Genomic DNA, 17,635 nt, shown 5'->3' with positions numbered 1-17,635 from the left:
TCACTGCATCCTCCACCTCCCAGGTTCAAGCGATTCTCATGCCTCGGCCTTTTGAGTAGCTGGGATTACGTGAGCTCATCACCACTCCCGGCTAATTTTTATATTTTTAGTTTCAGTATGTTGTCCAGGCTTGTCTCGAACTGACCTCAAGGGATCTGCTCGTCTTGGCCCCCCAGAGTGCTGGGATTACAGGGGTGAGCCACTGTGCCTGGCCTATTTTTGTTTTTAAAAATTAAAATATGCATACGGTTGGAGTCCCTTTTGTCATCCTCTTAGATCCTATTTTCTTATGTAGAAGTTACTTATCTTTTTAGCTTCATGCACTTATATTCTTCCTACAAATATTTAAATATATTTAACATGTAGTATTGTGTTTCAAATTTATGTGATATTTTAGTACATGCATTCTATAATTTGAAAAATGACATTTATGTTGATATAAGTGTATTATTATTATTATTATTTGAAACAGTCTTGCTCTGTCACCCAGGCTGTAGTGCAGTGGCACAATCTTGGCTCACTGCAACCTCCATCTCCCAGTTTCAAGTGATTCTTGAGCCTCAGCCTCCTGAGTAGCTGAGATTACAAGTATGAGCCCCTACACCTGCCTTACTTCATTAATTTTAATAGCTATGTAGTATTCAGTTATATGAACGAATAGTACACAATTTTAGTCCTTTATTGATAGTTGTCATCAACAAACAAACAAATGTAAAATTTTTCCTCAAATTGGGTCAAGCTATATATATTGTTCTAAATTAACTTTTTTTCTCCCAATAATAATAGTGTGCAGGTTTGTTACATGGGTGTATTACATGAGGTTTGGGGTACAATTGATCCTATCACCCAGGTAGTAAGCATAGCACCCAGTAGGTAGTTTTGTTTTAGTGTTTTGAGACAGGGTAGGTCTCTGCTCCCCAGGCTGGAATGCAATGTTGCAATCACTGGTCACTGCAGTTTTGACCTCTTGGGCTCAGTCGATCCTCCCAGCTCAGCCTCCTGGGTAGCTGGGACTACAGTGGTGGGCCACCATGCCCTGCTAATTTTTGTATTTTTTGTAGAGACTGGGTTTTGCCCTGTTACCCAGGCTGATCTCGAACTCCTGGACTCAAGCAATCCACCCACTGCGGCCTCCCCAAATGTTAGGATTATAGGCATGAGCCACCGTACCCAGCCCCCAGCAGGTAGTTTTGAACCTTCACTCCTTCCCATCCTCTCCTCTCTGTTAGTTCCCTATATCTATTGTTCCCATGTTTATGTCCACCTTTACCCAGTGTTTAGCTTAGAATGATGATTTCCAGCTGCATCACGTTGCTGCAAATGACATGATTTTGTTGTTTTTTATGGCTGCAGTGAACCTTTGGGTAAAGAAAATTTACAAAAATATCTCACATCTTTTTTTTATGAAAGTAAGTAGTAGTAATCCATAGTTCAGATCTACTTTATAAGTAAGTCACTGATGAAGACAGTAGTTACACATTTTATAGCATTACCTTGATGTGGCAAATTTTTCTTGTTTTGTTTTTGTTTTACGTGAATTAATTTGGATGAGACTTTCTTGAATAATTTACATTTATAGTGTTTGCCTCCAGTGGGGTTGAGATGAGGAGCCTTAAATCCAACAAAGTTGTATACATGCATTCATGGGGTGACACTTAGGTTATTTAATCAGGAAACACTCATATTTGTCCACATGTAGATGCTACACGTGAAGTTAGTCCTATTCTTTGGAAATTTCACTATGTTGCCCACGCTGGTCTTGAACTCCTGAGCACCAGTGATCCTCCCACCTTGGCCTCCCAGAGTGCTGGGATTATTGACGTGAGCCTCTGTGCCCAGCCAGAAATGTGATTTTAATTCCATAATATATAGTATATGTTACTGTGAATACAGTATATGTTTATTCCATAAGTAGCAAATTGACTCATTCAACAATTTCAATAGTTTTCCAGTTGTTTTGTCTTTAGTTTCCCAGGCAAATAATGCTATTGTCTTCAATCACAGTATTGATTAGTTCATCCCATTCTTCATACTGATCATTGTTTTTTGGATATGAAATAATACAGACTACTGTAATAATAAGAAAATATGGAACACCTCCCCAATTTGCATGCCATCCTTATGCAGGGACCATGCTAACCTCTGTATTGTTCCAATTTTAGTATATGTGCTGCTGAAGCGAGCACTCCATTTCTGTAAAGCTTATGTATTTTATCTAATATATTTTTATGACATTTTAAATATAAAGTAGAAGTGAGAACAGTGGCGTTCATTTACGTTTTGCAAGTCTTTTGATCCAAACTCAACAGAAGATAGCTAGATTTTTCTGTTTTTGGATTCAGTGTGTACTTAAATGCTGTTCTGGCTGACATATATGTAGAAAATCAAGCTTCACAAAATATGTAGTTGGAAAAGGGAAGAATACTATAATAGCCTTTTCAAATAGTTGTGAATATTCTTCAATACTACACAAAAACATGGCAAGTAGTAGTTTCTTAAAGCACAGTTGTGATAGGGAATCTGAAATAATTTGCATGAACTTTTCATCTTCTGCTGGATTAAAATTCACTGGTCTATCACGCACCTTAAATAAATTCTTTAGCTATGCATGGTCTTGTAACATCACACATTTGGAAAATATTAGCTCACTGCGTTATATGGATCTTCAAAATGTTGATGTATTCCATTGTACAATATTTTAAAAGTCACATTATTTAATAAAATCACCGGTCTCATTAAAAAGTCTTTAAGTACTGAGAAGTGGGTCAAATTCAAGGTGTAACATAGAAGTTTGCCACAGTTCTAATTTTTACTTGAAGCCTCCAATTTTATCATTGGTCACAAATACTATCAGTTGTTTTCTTTGATGTGGCAGGCTTACTTCGTTCATTTTTGGGAAAATGACTGCCAAATAACCAAGTCTGAATAACCACTATATGACTGTCAATTGTTATTTCAAGGCAAAATGTTGTTCCATTAAAGGGAGCTTGTTCAGCCCCTTTATGGAAATAATTTTGAAATAATTTCAGAAGTGCTTTCCCTTGATAAAAGTCTCATACTTTGGTATGCAGTAAAAGCTCTATGCATACTTATTTTGTTGCATTGAATATAAAAAAATAAAAAATAAAAAGACATGTTCCCAAGGATCAATTTTAAAAATTAATAATGATTTCAACTGCTTCATGAAATAAAACCCTAGAAAAACTGACCTTAAAAATTGGCAGTGAGGAATATTAGTGCAGCGTGGTGCCACTGCTTTAACTTTTTTGCTAAGGCACCAGGAATTTAATACACCATTGCTTTGCTACTCTCAGTGGAAATGTCAACCAAGCAGAATAGGCAAAAAACATCTCAGTTTGAAAATCGTTTGACCTTGTGGACTCCCAGAAAGGTTTGTAAGACATGTAGGGATTTGTAGACCACACTTTGAGAGCTACTGATGTGGAAGCATCATTTCCAAGCAGCAAGGTGCCATTCTAGCAGTGTATCTGGACTGGCTCCAGGAGCCTAGATATAATCAATAAGGTGAGACATTGAATTTACTGTATCATTGAATTTTATTTAATTGTTTTGTATTGAGAACAAACTCATCTTGTGAATCATCAGCTTTCTGTGGTTTTGAAATTACGGAATCTGCTCTTCTCTAGCAAGGGAGAGGGGTCTTCTTCTGCTGGCCCATAGCACTCAGAGCAATCTGGGAGCTCAGATATCTCCCTCTGAGACTCATCTCTATTTTTGACATAGAAGACTTGCAATGGCTATTAATTCAGCTGCTTCTTAACTCCTAGCATCCTTACAAACAAATATTAATCCTGATTTTCAGCATATTCTGCCTTCTGGCTGCAGGAGGTGAGAGTGTCTTTAAAGACACAGTAGAGGCCTTCTTCTTTCATAGCAGGCCCTAAGCTAATATTTGGGTGACATGAGCCTGTTTTTTGTTTGTTTGTTTTCATCCTTCCACTGTAGTTGAAAAACCCAGCCAACATCACTATCCTCACAGACATACACACACGTGTGTGTGTGTGTGCAAATTGTAGAACTTCTGTAGAATGCATATATATTATATATATATATATATATAAATATGTGTATGTCAGTGTTTTCTCTTTTACCTGTGCTTCCTCTCAGTCCACCATAGGTGAGAGTCTCAGTAAAGCGATACTGAAGCATAAAAGTGTTCATTACCATCCCATTTATTGTAGCAATGAAAACCCTTTGCCATCTGACTGGCAAGTAACCTAGTTAGAGTATCTCATCATGAAGGTTTGCTTTCTAGAACATTTTGGGTTAGTGCAATAACCAAAATTGAACCAATAATTCAAATAAAAGTATTTATTTGGTAGGTGCTCTCAGGAAGCAAGTCAGTGAGTGAGGAAATAAATTCGAGGAGGGAAAAATAATAAAATATATGTTAATAAGTTGGTTACTGTTGTGGAGAACAAGGGCTCAAGTCTGCTCTGAATCTCTGAGACACTGTAAAAAGTACCTTACAATTGTCCCATTCAGGGGTGAAGAAATGTATGTTGAAAGTTGGTTATCATTGTGCTGAATGAGGTTGGTTAGCATTGTGGGGAACTTCATACATAGGAAGAAGTTGGGATACTTTTCTTTCTTAGGCTGATGGTCACTCTTGGGACTTTGGTCCTTTTCCAGACAGTTCTGTGTATGAGCCAAACCTGCCTCAGTAGCCGGAGAATACCCTCAATCAGATGCCTAAGGTAGAAAACCAAATGTAGAGTTCTTCTTCCCTAAAGTTCTGGTTGAGCTCTGGGAGAGATCTGGGAGGGGCTAAGGAGTATGGGTGGGGCTCTCAAAATATATATCATAGATCTCTACTTCACATCCACATGCAAACCAAATTCAGGAAGATAAAAGGAAAAATTATAAGATGTTTAGAAGAAAACCTCGCAACTGATGGACCTGTTAGTAGAGAAAGATTTCTTTAAATGGATACAAAAAGCACAAAACAAAGGAAAATATCCAATGATTTCTCTTTCCTAAAAGGTACCATAAAGAGACTGAATAAAAAATGCTACAAACTTGGAGGAGATATTTGCAATACATGTAAACAACAAAGGGTTAGTGTGTAGTGTATCTAGATACTTCTGTGAATCAAAAAAGAAAAAAAAAAGGAAAAGAAAACCCAATAGACAAATGAAAAAAAAACAATGAGCACAAATTTCAAAGATGACAAAACAAAAATCTTCTATCAATATTTGAAAAGATATTCAATCTCATTAACCAGGGTAAAGAAAATTAAAACTATAAAATTAGAGAAAATTGAACTATGAGAATGTATCAGGTGCTGGCAAGAATGTGGGGCCACAGAAACTCTCCTTTACTTTTGATGAGGGTGTAAATTGTAACACTTCTGCGGAATGCAGATTGGCATTTCATAGTGAAGCTGAACATGCGTATTTCCTGTGATCTGTCAGTACCACTTATCGCTATATACCTAAGGAAACTTTTGCACAATAGGATGCGCATGAATTTTTAAAGGACGTGCACTCTTCTGTAAAGAATAGAGCCTTTAAAAATATATCATAAAACTTTGTAAACAAACTGACATGAGGAGGACGTTGAGTTTTGGTTCTGTTTCTTACTATTTGAGTGGACAGTTACTCAACCTCACTAAACCTCAGTTCCCTCATCAGTAAAATAAAAATAATAGTAATTTTTAACTCATAGGCTTGTTACGAAAATTAAATAATACATGTAATATCCTTATTAATGTGCTTTCTTGTTATTGGCTCAATAAATGTTAATAAAATGAATGATTCTTATTTTCACTATGGAATTCCAGAAAGGACCATTTAAAGAAAAAAGTCATTCTTACTCCTTTGAGATTTTAAGAACTTGTTCAATAGCATTTTAATTTTCTTTCTAGTCACCTGTCCTTAGTAATAGTACCTACCCCACGAGGTTGTCAAGAGAATTAAGTGAGATAAGATACATAATGTACTTTAAAAGGCTTCTGTGCCTGATGGTAGTCATGCAACCTGTGCAGCCACTGTTATTATTTTTCTATTGTGCAGGACTATTTTCTATGTTGCTAAAATCTATGAAAGTTGAGGGTTACCAAAAAAGTGGGCAAAGGAGACACACAGACACTTTTCAAAAAAAGACATTTATGCAGCCAACAATCATATGAAAAAAACTCAACATCACTGTTCACTTGAGAAATGCAAATCAAAACCGCAATGAGATACCATGCATGGCAGGGATATGGCAGGGGATAGGTTAGGGGCAGTATCCGGTGATACACTGCAGGTGGGTGCGGGGCGGGAAAGGGGGGTACAGGGAGGTGATTGGAGGGGGTGGTTTCGGGCGCTGTCGCGGGCCAGACTGCTCATGATAGAGGGGGGCGTTGGGTGTGCTATTGGGGGCTACACTGCCAGCGGCAAGGGACAGTTTGGGGGCGATACCCCACCAGTGGCGGGTGGGGAGGTGTGGTGGGTTGTGGGCACCATTAGGGGGCTGTACTGTGGTCAATGGGAGCGAGTTAGGGGAGCTATCAGCTGCTGCACTGCCTGTGGCGGGGATCAGGTTTGGTGCGCTATCGGGACCATATTCTCGGTAGTGGCATACGGGTTAGGGGAGCTGTCGGGGGCTAAGCCGTCCACGGGGGTTGCGGGTTGGGTGTGCTATCCAGGGCATCATACCCCGCGGCTGGGGGATGGTTGGGGGTGCTATCCGCTATCTGGGACTGCATTGCCCATCATGGGGAGCGGGTTGGGGGCCTTAAGGATCCGTGGCTCCACTATTCACGGCGGGGATCAGGTTGCAGCGCTTTCTGGGGCGTCACTGCCCGCGGCAGGGGGGTTGGTTGCGGGTCCAATCCGTGGCTGCATGGCCCACGGCAGGGGGTAGGTTGGGGGAGTTATCTGGTGCTGCAGCGTCTGAGGCGGGGACGGGTTGGGGGCGCTATTGGTTTCTACGTTGCAGCTGCGAGGGGAGGGTGTTAGGGGCGCCATCCCGGGGCCAACAGCGGGCGGCGGGTTAGGGGCGCTATCGGGGGGGGGGGGGTGCCCTGAAGGACACTCCGGTGGCCGTGAAGTGCCCTTGCTAGCACGATCTCTCTTCCGAGGAGAAGCAGGGCGGGCCGCAAGGCCAGACAGGCCCTCCTCCTCAGGCCGGGCTGGCTGCGCGCCTGCGATTCTGGGGCCGCCCAGGCGAGCCCAGTAGAACCGGCGAGCCCAGCAGCGCCCGCCCGCAGCTGCAGCCCCACCTGCCAGCGCGTGCTGCTTCCCAGCGACTTCCGGGAGCCCGGCGGCCACCGCGGTGCGGGCGCGCGCCCAACGGCTTTGCCAGGCTCACTGGGTCTGAGGTCGGAGGCTGCGAGTGTCGCTGCTGAAGGCTGTGGTGGACCGGGCTGGATCGCGGATTTTGAAGATCATAGATTTGGAATCGCGGATTGGGGGTTGGATCTCGGATTGGGGGTTGGATCGGGGATTTGGGGTTGGATAGGGGATTTGGGGCTCACACCTGTAATCCCAGCACTTTTGGAGGCCGAGGTGGGTAGATCACCTGAGGTCAGGAGTTCAAGATCAGCCTGGCCAACGTGGTGAAACCCTGTCTCTAAAAAAAAAAAAAAAACACAAAAATTAACCAGGCGTGATGGTGCATGCCTGTAATCCCAGCTGCTCAGGAGCCCACGGTGGGAGAATCACTTGAACCTGGGAGGCGGAGGTTGCAGTGAGCCAAGATCGCACCATTGCACTCCAGCCTGGGTGACAGAGCAAGACTACATCTTAAAAAATAAAATAACCACTCAAAGTCCTTATATCCTATTCTGAAATTTTGAATGTCAGAAGGTTTTCTATTTAGTTGTTTAAATAATCATTGGAAGCTCCTGCATACTATAGGCTACTGGAGGCAGTAAACATATTTGTGTGTATCCTGGAGTACCTAGAATATAGTCTTCCATGTAAGAAGCATTTTACTTGTTGTTTTTTGGATGGGGTTTTACTCTGTCACCCAGGCTGGAGGGCACTGGTGAGATCTTGGTTCACTCCAATCTCCATTTCCTGGGCTCAGGAGATCCTCACACTTCAGCCATCCAAGTAGTTGAAACAATAGAGCCATGTCACCATAGACCTGTGTCACCATGCTTGGCTGAGTTTTGTAGAGACAGGGTTTTGCCTTGTTGCCCAGGCTGGTCTTTAACTGTTCAGCTCAAGTGTTCTGCCCGCCTCAGCCTCTCAAAGTGCTGGGGTTACAGGCATGAGACATTCAGCCTTAATAATTGTTTAATCTGAATAAATAGACAAATGAATTTTTATATAATGGAATGTTATAAGTAATATAATATACCTAATGTATCTAACAATTAAATATTGTATTTAAAATATTGCTTACATTTGTATTATTTTTTAATATTTAAGGGCGTATAAGTTTTGATGTGTTATGTTGAGAAATTATGCCATAATTAAAAAGGAAATAAATTAGAAATAGGTCATCAGTAGCAAAGAGGGTTACAATATATTTTCTAGTATCATTGAACTGGAATCTTAACATTGAGATTTTAGATTAACATTTCTTAAGCTTTTTATTAGTCCCAACTCAGGTTCTATTAAATATACCTTTTCAAGCCATACATTACCCTTTATTATTATTATTATTATTATTATTATTATATTTTAAGTTCTTGGGTACATGTGCACAACGTACAGGTTTGTTACATATGTATACATGTGCCATGTTGGTGTGCTGCACCCATTAACTCGTCATTTACATTAGACATATCTCCTAATGCTATCCCTTCCCCCTCCCCCCACCCCACAACAGGCCCCGGTGTGTGATGTTCCCCTTCCTGTGTCTAAGTGTTCTCATTGTTCAGTTCCCACCTATGAGTGAGAACATGTGGTGTTTGGTTTTCTGTCCTTGTGACAGTTTGCTCAGAATGATGGTTTCCAGCTTCATCCATGTGCCTACAAAGGACATGAACTCATCCTTTTTTATGGCTGCATAGTATTCCACGATGTATATGTGCCACATTTTCTTAATCCAGTCTATCATTGTTGGACATTTGGGTTGGTTCCAAGTCTTTGCTATTGTGAATAGTGCTGCAATAAACATACGTGTGCATGTGTCTTTATAGCAGCATGATTTATAATCCTTTGGGTATATACCCAATAATGGGATGACTGGGTCAAAAGGCATTTCTAGTTCTAGATCCTTGAGGAATCACCACACTGTCTTCCACAATGGTTGAACTAGTTTACAGTCCCACCAACAGTGTAAAAGTGTTCCTATTTCTCCACATCCTCTCCTGCACGTGTTGTTTCCTGACTTTTTAATGATCGCCACTCTAACTGGTGTGAGATGGTATCTCATTGTGGTTTTGATTTGCATTTCTCTGATGGCAAGTGATGATGAGCATTTTTTCATGTGTCTGCCATACATTGCTCTTTAGAATTCTGGTGACCAATTCTTTTTCTGGGTGGAACGTTGATGGAAAGTTCCAGTTTTCTCTCTCTGTTATAATAATGTTCTTTCAGGTAGTGGTAGATGACCATATTTAGCTAATTGAATGTCTTATAGTAATAAACTCTATCAGAGAAGTACTTACAAAAAACTAATTGTAGCATAAATATTAATTAGTATTATCAGGGATATGAAAGACCAAAAGGCTCTGTTATAGATCTATTTCCCCATGTACTTTATTGTACTTCATGTTGTTTCTTTTCTTTCTTGGCTTAAGCTCATATTTCATTGACCAATTAGGCTTCTTTTTTGTTTGCATCTCTCTTCATTCTTATATTTTAAATTGATATTTTTGGGGAGTCAGGGTCTTGCTCTGTTGCCCAGGCTGCAGTGTAGTGGCATGATCTTGGCACGCTACAGTCTCCACCTCTCAGGCTCAAGTGATCCTCCCACATCAGCTTCCCAAGCAGCTGGGACTACAGGCACACACCATCATGCCTGACTCCTTTTGGTATTTTTTGTGTAGAGATGTGTTCTCATTATGTTGCCCAGGCAGGTCTCAAACTCCTGAACTCAAGCAATCCACCCACCTTGGCCTTGCAAAGGGCTGAGATTACAGGTGTGAGCCACCATGCCTGGTTAACATTGAGACTGATTTAAAGAAATTGATTAGGGCTGGGCGTGGTGGTGCACACTGCTTATCTCAGAGGCAGAAGTTGAAGATTTACTCGAGCCTAGGAGTTTGAGACCAGCCTGGGCCGTATAATGAGGCCTCGTTTCTACAAAGATAACAATAGAAACATTAGCATGGCATGATGGTATGCACCTGTAGTTCCAGCTATTCAGTAACTTGAGGTGGGAAGATTGCTTGAGGTCAGGAGTTTGAGACCACAGTGAGCCATAATCAGGCCCCTGCATTCTAGCCCTGGGTTGACAGAGTGAGACCCAGTTTCATAAAAAGAGATTGATAAGAAACTCTTGATGCAACTCATTATAATTTTGAAATGGAAACTAATTCTTGATATTACCTTAGCAGTGTGTCCCCGAGAAAGTGTCAGAGCCTTTATGTGGACCTTCCCATTGAAAAGGAAACAGAATAGTCAATGGAAAAGGAGAAGGTGAGAACCGTATTTTATTTAAAAAGTCATTTGTTGGAGGCTGGGTGCGGTGGCTCACGCCTGTAATCCCAGTACTTTGGGAGGCCGAGGTGGGCAGATCACAAGGTCAGGAGATCGAGATAATCCTGGCTAACATGGTGAAACCCCATCTCTACTAAAAATACAAAAAAATAGCCAGGTGTGGTGGCGGGCCCCTGTAGTCCCAGCTACTTGGGAGGCTGAGGCAGGAGTATGGTGTGAACCTGGGAGGCGGAGCTTGCGGTAAACGGAGATCGCTCCACTGCACTCCAGCCTGGATGTCAGAGTGAGACTCTGTCTCAAAAAAAAAAAAAAAAAGTCATTTGATGGAACGTTTCTTTGAAAATATGAGCACTAATAGAGTCTAATAGCTAAAAAAAAAGTCCTATTAACTGTATAATAAGTAAAGGAGAAGTGAAATGGTGATAAGTTGTGTCTCTAACCAAGGGTCAGCAGTTAATTCTATTGGGAGTACCACTAAAGGAGCTGAGTTGTGGGTTCCATTTTAAGATACTCTAAGACCTGAGGCAAGTCAGGAGAGAGGGAAGAGGAAATGAATAAAAGAAAAAGAAAGATGAGGAGGGCAGAGTGTACATGGAATAAATAAAAACACATATGCAGATGTATGTAATAGAGGGTAGTAAAATCTAATTGATCTGTAGAAGAAGGAAGAACAGGGTGTTAGAAATAGGAAGGAAGATAAAGTGAGCTTCCAGTACCAACATGTGTCAGAGAATTAGAGTAACATTTTGCTACTCTTGCTGTCATCCTCACTACTGGGGAGGCATTAAGGATTGAGGTATTTTACCACACAGACCTGTGTTTTATCTACCATAGATGAACATCACCATAAATGGTCAGCCATGTATGGCTATAATTTGGTTTTAAAGAAAATGTTGTAACCTCATAGCATAGTATCATATAGGCCAAATTAACATAATTGAAAAGAATAGTGTTGGGTGATGTATGGAGAAGAAATTAATTAGAGAAGATATTACCTGATTAAAAGTTCATTAGAAACATGGCTTATAATGTAGTATTACATTCAGAGACATAATAGGGAAGAAATTGAGTCTAGGCCAAAAAGGGCAATTAGGGTAAACTAATATGGAAGCACATAAAGTGTAAAACAGGGCATTCAGATAGTCATGAATTAGTTGAGGAATTTCTGGAAACTGCACATTCTGATTTAGCAGGTATGGGAGTCTGCATTTCTCATGAGTACTCAGGTGATGTTGCTGGTCCTTGGACACAGCTCTGAATGGCAAGGGAATAGCCTTCCTTTAGAGAAATCTGGAAAAAGAACCACTGGAGAGCAATTTGAATAATAGCAGAATCCAGGGAAAGCATTAATTTCCTTTTATTTCTGAGCATGATTCTGGCCACAGGGGAAGGAAAATGAGATGAAAAAAGAGAGATTACAGGTGTATACTACTGCTGAATACAGATGAAAAAAGTGGTCACAATTATCCATAAAAAGCAGTTAGGAAGGGAAGCATCAGGATGACAGATCTAAAAATCACTTTTTCAAAGGAAGAGGGATTGTGAAAGGACACAGAGGGAGGAAAGAAAGACATTTGCTGGGGTCTTGGGAGTTGAAGCCAAGTAAACTTGAGACAACTCACTTCCAGTTGCTTCAGCATATGCCCAGTCTCGCAAAAGAGGTTATTGCTGTGGAGAGTACTGGAGGCAGGAGGGAGTGCTAGAGTTGGGGTAAACCACAGCAGCTCATTTCACTTGATAACTGTCAGGCCTCAGAGAGAGAAGTTTCACTGACATGAGTGAATAAGATGTGATTAAGTTGCATATAGATGCTTTGGCTAATTTTTTTTGAGACAGCCAGTTCTTTGATATGATAGCTGCTTTATAAAAGTCCTTTACAGTGTAAGATGATATACCAAACTTAGTTAATTTTAGAAGCAGTTGTATTATAAAATTCATTCTGTGAATACCAAAATTCTCTTTTTCAATAAGTACTGCACTGATTTTGAAATATAAATATGTATTCGTATCCAGCAAGTCTGTGGTAATTCAGTGTTTTCTTTTTTGATAAATATTTTGATATCGGAAGCTTATTCGACATGGTTTATTTTATGTGTTTTATGGACCACCTTGCATGAGTGGATCAAGGAGCTCTAACTCAAGGCCAAATGAGGGGACAGGAGAAATGTAGGTGCTGCAGTAGCCCATGTGATCATGGGAAAAATGAGTAGTTTGATTAGCTGTCATTTCATAAGTGTGTATACTAGCTGATCAATGTAGAACACTTTCTTTGATGAGAGGTGAATCACACATTCACCTGAACTGTCATCCCAACTGTGTATTTCCTCAGTGACAGGACAAGGGGAATTTATCTGTGGTGTGCTGGCAGCAATGCCTCTGATGTGTTGAGTTAAAATATTCTGTACATTCACCATCAGCTTTGACGTTGATTCCCTCAGGTTTGATTTGCTCCTCTGTTTAATGGTCCCTTTTCTCCTCATCAGCCCACGTGTTCACAGTGATGTCCATGCTTTTCTATTTTAGGTATAGACATTTGAAACATAATCTCACTACTGAAATGTAAGCTGTGCATTTTAGGAATCCTGTATTCCTATTTTCCTCATTATGTTTCTGTCATGTTGCTGTCCTAGGCAATGAAAAGAAGAAGCCAAGAAGAACCCTCAAAACCTTAAGTAATTATTTTCATAGCCAGGCATGAGAATTCAGCTCGATAGTACCACTGCATGAATGTTTGGTTGGCCCTGTCATACTTACATATAATTGATGACATATCCCTTTTGCTTTGTAGGGCCTCCTGCAAAACATCCTTCCTTGAAGGTAATTAATTATGTATATTTTTTGAATCACTAACTCCACATTGTATAAAATATATGTGATTTATGAATCATTTTCTTTTAAAACCCATTCAGCCTAGCACTGAAATGGAAGATCCTGCTGTGAAAGGAGCAGTACAAAGAAAGAATGTACAGACATTCAGAGCAGGTACATTTAATGGAATACTGGAAATAAGTACATTCAATGATTGGAAGTAGTCACATTATTCTTACCCCTAATTCTGTTTGTTCAAAATTGAATGGAAGGCATTGACGTAAATGTTATTGTTGGTATCCATATTTGAATAAAAATAAATTTAGAAGCATAAAAAAGATTTTAAAAATGTACGCTTTAACTCAGATGTTTCTCTTTTAATGTTTTGAATAGCATGAAGTTTTCAGTATAAAATTTTTATACTTGTCAGGGATTAAAAGCACTGAATTTTGAGACTCTTAAGATATTTCCATTGATTTATGTGCTAGTTGGAGTTCTGATCTTTACGTAGAGGAAAGCTTTACTTATTAACGTGTCAGTTTCTGTTTTAACTTCAGAGTCTTGCTGCTAGTGTTATTACACTGATGATCTGAAGCCGATCAGATGTTCTAGTGAGCAAGACTGTGTGTGTATGTGTATGTATAGGTGTGTGTATGGGTGTGTTTGTGGCATCTTTGACTATTAAAAATGAGGAAAGTAATTATTCATTTATAACTGGTTGACACAGTCTTTTAAAATGGTGATTTTGAGACTTTTTGGTGTTAAGGTTTTTAAAACATGATTGCATAGAGGCTACCAACATCATAAGTTGGTTGTTTTTCATTTCAATGCCCTTTTGAAATCTTTAACTATATTGTGATGCTCAGAAATAATATGCAGAATTTTTTATTTGTGTCCCAAAATGGTATGTGAGTGGTTATACACTTTACATACCTTTCTGCCACTTTCTTTGGTGTATTTTGTATTATATTTTCCAGATGTATCCACATTGATATGAATATCTCTGGTTTAATTCATTTTACACTTTTCATTGTATTCCCTTATACCACTTTACCACATTTAGGTAGACTCTCCTGTTGCTGATAAATGAAGAAAGAAAGAAAAATAAAAATCATGTCAGATTAAGAGGGCTTTTCTTTAATCAGTTTGTATATATTAATATTTACTATATGAGAGTTTAAAGTTGAAAAGTTCAGAATACAAGCATGCACCACCATATTTTATAAATGTCCTTAGAACTATGACTCATGAGCCTTTAGCCTATGAAGTTAGGACAATTCATTTCTCTGAAGAAGTTTGCTGTGCTATTCTCAGAAAAGAAAACTGAAAATAGCAAATGATATTGTCTTATTTGACCTCTTGGACATCCTTGAATGAAACTGAAACTCCAGGGATACTCGGATCAAAATTCAGAACTAATGTTTTGAACAATATAGTTTGTGAATGTCCAGTGGATCATGAGCCCTTGATGGGGAAATGACCTTTCGAGTTTCACTTTTGCATTTTTTGCTCTTTTCCTTGACTTGTCTTAAAAGCTTAAATTCAACCGTTTTATTTTTACAGAAACCAGGAATATAACTTTTAAAATATATGTCTGTCCTGTCTCACGGTGTTGTGTACTCTTCAGATGTTTTGTGAACATAGACTTATATGGGAACAATTATGTTTTTTGTTTGTTCGTTTGTGTTTTTGAGACAGAGTGTTGCTCTGTCACCAAGGCTGGAGTGCAGTGGCTCAGTCTTGGCTCATTACCACCTCTGCCTCTCAGGTTCAAGCAATTCTCCTGCCTCAGCCCCTTGAATAGCCGATACCACTTGCACGTGCTACCATACCCTGCTAATTTTTCTATTTTTAGTAGAGATGGGGTTTCACCATGTTGGCCAGGCTGCTCTCAAACTCCTGACCTCAGGTGATCTGCCCACCTCGGCTTGCCAATGTGCTGGGATTACAGGTGGGAGCCACTGTGCCAGCTACAAATAAGATTTTTAAGGCTATTATATTTTATACAATTCTTTGGTCTATGTGAATTCTGAAGGTATTCATGCATTGAGGGAAGATTATATCAGTTTAATGAAAGCAGTTTTTAATTTAATGTATATTCATTAAAATTTTTTTTGAAGTTTTTGTCTCTAGTACACAGAAACACACAATAATGTCATGGGTATTTGACCTTTATGTGTTTATGCACAAACTTAGTTATTCAAATATTTTCTTATCCCTGAAGAATCTTAATTACTAATAAACAAATTTCTCATTGAAAACAACATATATAATAGAGATCGTTGAGTGACTGAAAGTAAATTGTAGTAAATAACAGAAGCTTAGAACAAGTTAAGTAAACTTGTCTGAGTTAATAGCAATTACAGGACTTTTAAAATATGTTAGACAATGAGGGAGTAGTGTGTTTGTGGGGTAGAAGACAACATGGTACTGCTTCAGTGAAGAAAGAACTTTTACAACTTATTACAATTTGTATTACTATTTACATTCTAATAAATAAAAACTTTATTTTCAGATATTTTAGATTATGTTTCTACTAGTTGAACCATCAATAGTAAGACTTTTCAAAGATTTGGGAAGTTGTGAGTTGACGATAAATATCTGTATCGCCATCCGTGATGAAAAATCAGACAGCAACTACAGACTTTGGACACGCGAACTTCATAGTTAAAGAAAGGATTAATTTTGGAGCTCTGTTTCTATCAGGGAATTATACTCTTCATTACCTGCATGAATCGCAGTTATTAGAGTAGAAAGAGAGCAAAGAAGGGAAAGAAGCATAGAAAATTTTATTCTAGATTACCTCGGTTGGCTTCATGCTACCATAGTTCTGACTTTTAAAAAGTCATTTTGTGGTCAAGTGTACTTTGTGTTTACTCCCCTTATGCAGCCTACAACCAAACAGAATGCTTCTTAGCAAGGCATTTGTATTCTTTCCTTAAGGAAAGCAACATATAAATAACAAAGAGAATGAGGAGAAAGAGTAATTTCATTGAGGTTGTTATTTAACATAAATTTGAGTGTGGGTACCATGATTATATTTAGAATTTTGGGACTGCATGGGAAAACCAGCTAGACATCTACAGATTCCCTACTCAAACACAATGTGCCTTTGTTTTATTTTTACATCTCTAATTTTGCAATTATTCAGTACAACTGTATGCAGTGTCACTAAAAATACCTTCCAAAACCAAATATTAAATAATGCCTATGGCTTTCTGTTTTATAGTGTTGATTTTCCCAATATTAATGGGAACCATTGAGCATTTGCCTTGTGGTGTCTCCTCAGCTGTATTCACACATTCCATCACCTTGTCTTAATGGATAATCATACACTAGGAGTACGGGTTTTCAGAAGAGCTGTGTCATTTAAAGATAACACAGGAGCATCAAATTTAATTCTGCTAGAACACCTGGTCTACTGATTAACTGCAGCTAATATGGGGTCTACTTCACATACAAGTTAAATTCAGTGCCCTTAATCAGTCATATGGTCAGGTCAACAGTAATAAATTATGCAATATTTTTCCCCCACCCCTATAGTTTTAATTTATTTTTCCCCTTATGTCTAGAATTAACATTTTGTTTTATAAAACATGATGATAATCTTCTAGAGTAGTGATGACAAGCTATAAATCCAAAGTTTCTTACCTATGCAGATGACTTGTTTGCTTCTATTTTCTCATGAGCTTGGTAGATCCAGGAAACAGAACTTTTAAAACAAAATCCCCACATGTGGCTGGGCGCGGTGGCTCGTGCCTGTAATCCCAGCACTTTGGGAGGCTGAGGCGAGTGGATAACCTGAGATTGGGAGTTTGAGACCAGCCTGACCAACATGGAAAAACACATCTCTACTAAAAACACAAAATTAGCTGTTCATGGTGGCAAATACCTGTAATTCCAGCTACTTGGGAGGCTGAGGCAGGAGAATCGCTTGAACCTGGGAAGCAAAGGTTGTAGTGAGCTGAGATCATACCACTGTACTTCAGCCTGGGCAGGAAGAGTGAAACTCCATCTCAAAAAACAACAACAATGACAACAGCAACAACCAACACAAAATCCAAATGCATTTCTTTGGCAGAGTAAAACTGAATCAGAAAAAGTGTAAAGTAAATACAAGTAACTGAAACAGTTTATGTATATTATCTTACTTCTCATTTGATAAAATTTGTAAAGTAATGAGCAGAGGGTATTTCTCCAGGGAACTGGATATATACATTTATTCATTCAGTAAAAATTCATTCTTATAATGGCCACTGATA

General features: G+C 39.2%; 1 protein-coding gene and 1 non-coding gene across 2 annotated transcripts in view; one reads left to right on the top strand and one right to left on the bottom strand.

Moving 5' to 3' along the window:
• Nucleotides 1-17,635, top strand: part of LOC101137900 (ankyrin repeat domain-containing protein 18A) — an 81,425-nt gene that overhangs the window by 29,269 nt on the left and 34,521 nt on the right. Inside the window, 3 exon segments of the mRNA XM_063697295.1 lie at nucleotides 10,460-10,544; nucleotides 13,354-13,382; nucleotides 13,475-13,547. Of these exon segments, the coding sequence (XP_063553365.1) occupies nucleotides 13,487-13,547 (61 nt within the window). The 5' untranslated portion in view covers nucleotides 10,460-10,544; nucleotides 13,354-13,382; nucleotides 13,475-13,486.
• LOC115932674 (U6 spliceosomal RNA) lies at nucleotides 2,083-2,186 on the bottom strand. The gene has a single exon (XR_004068890.2). It is a non-coding gene; the product is annotated as a U6 spliceosomal RNA (small nuclear RNA).

This window comes from Gorilla gorilla, chromosome 14 (genome assembly GCF_029281585.2).
Source record: "Gorilla gorilla gorilla isolate KB3781 chromosome 14, NHGRI_mGorGor1-v2.1_pri, whole genome shotgun sequence".
Classification (NCBI taxonomy): domain Eukaryota; kingdom Metazoa; phylum Chordata; class Mammalia; order Primates; family Hominidae; genus Gorilla; species Gorilla gorilla.
The sequence above is the reverse complement of the archived record's forward strand: the minus strand, read 5'-3'. Positions and strand labels throughout refer to the sequence as shown.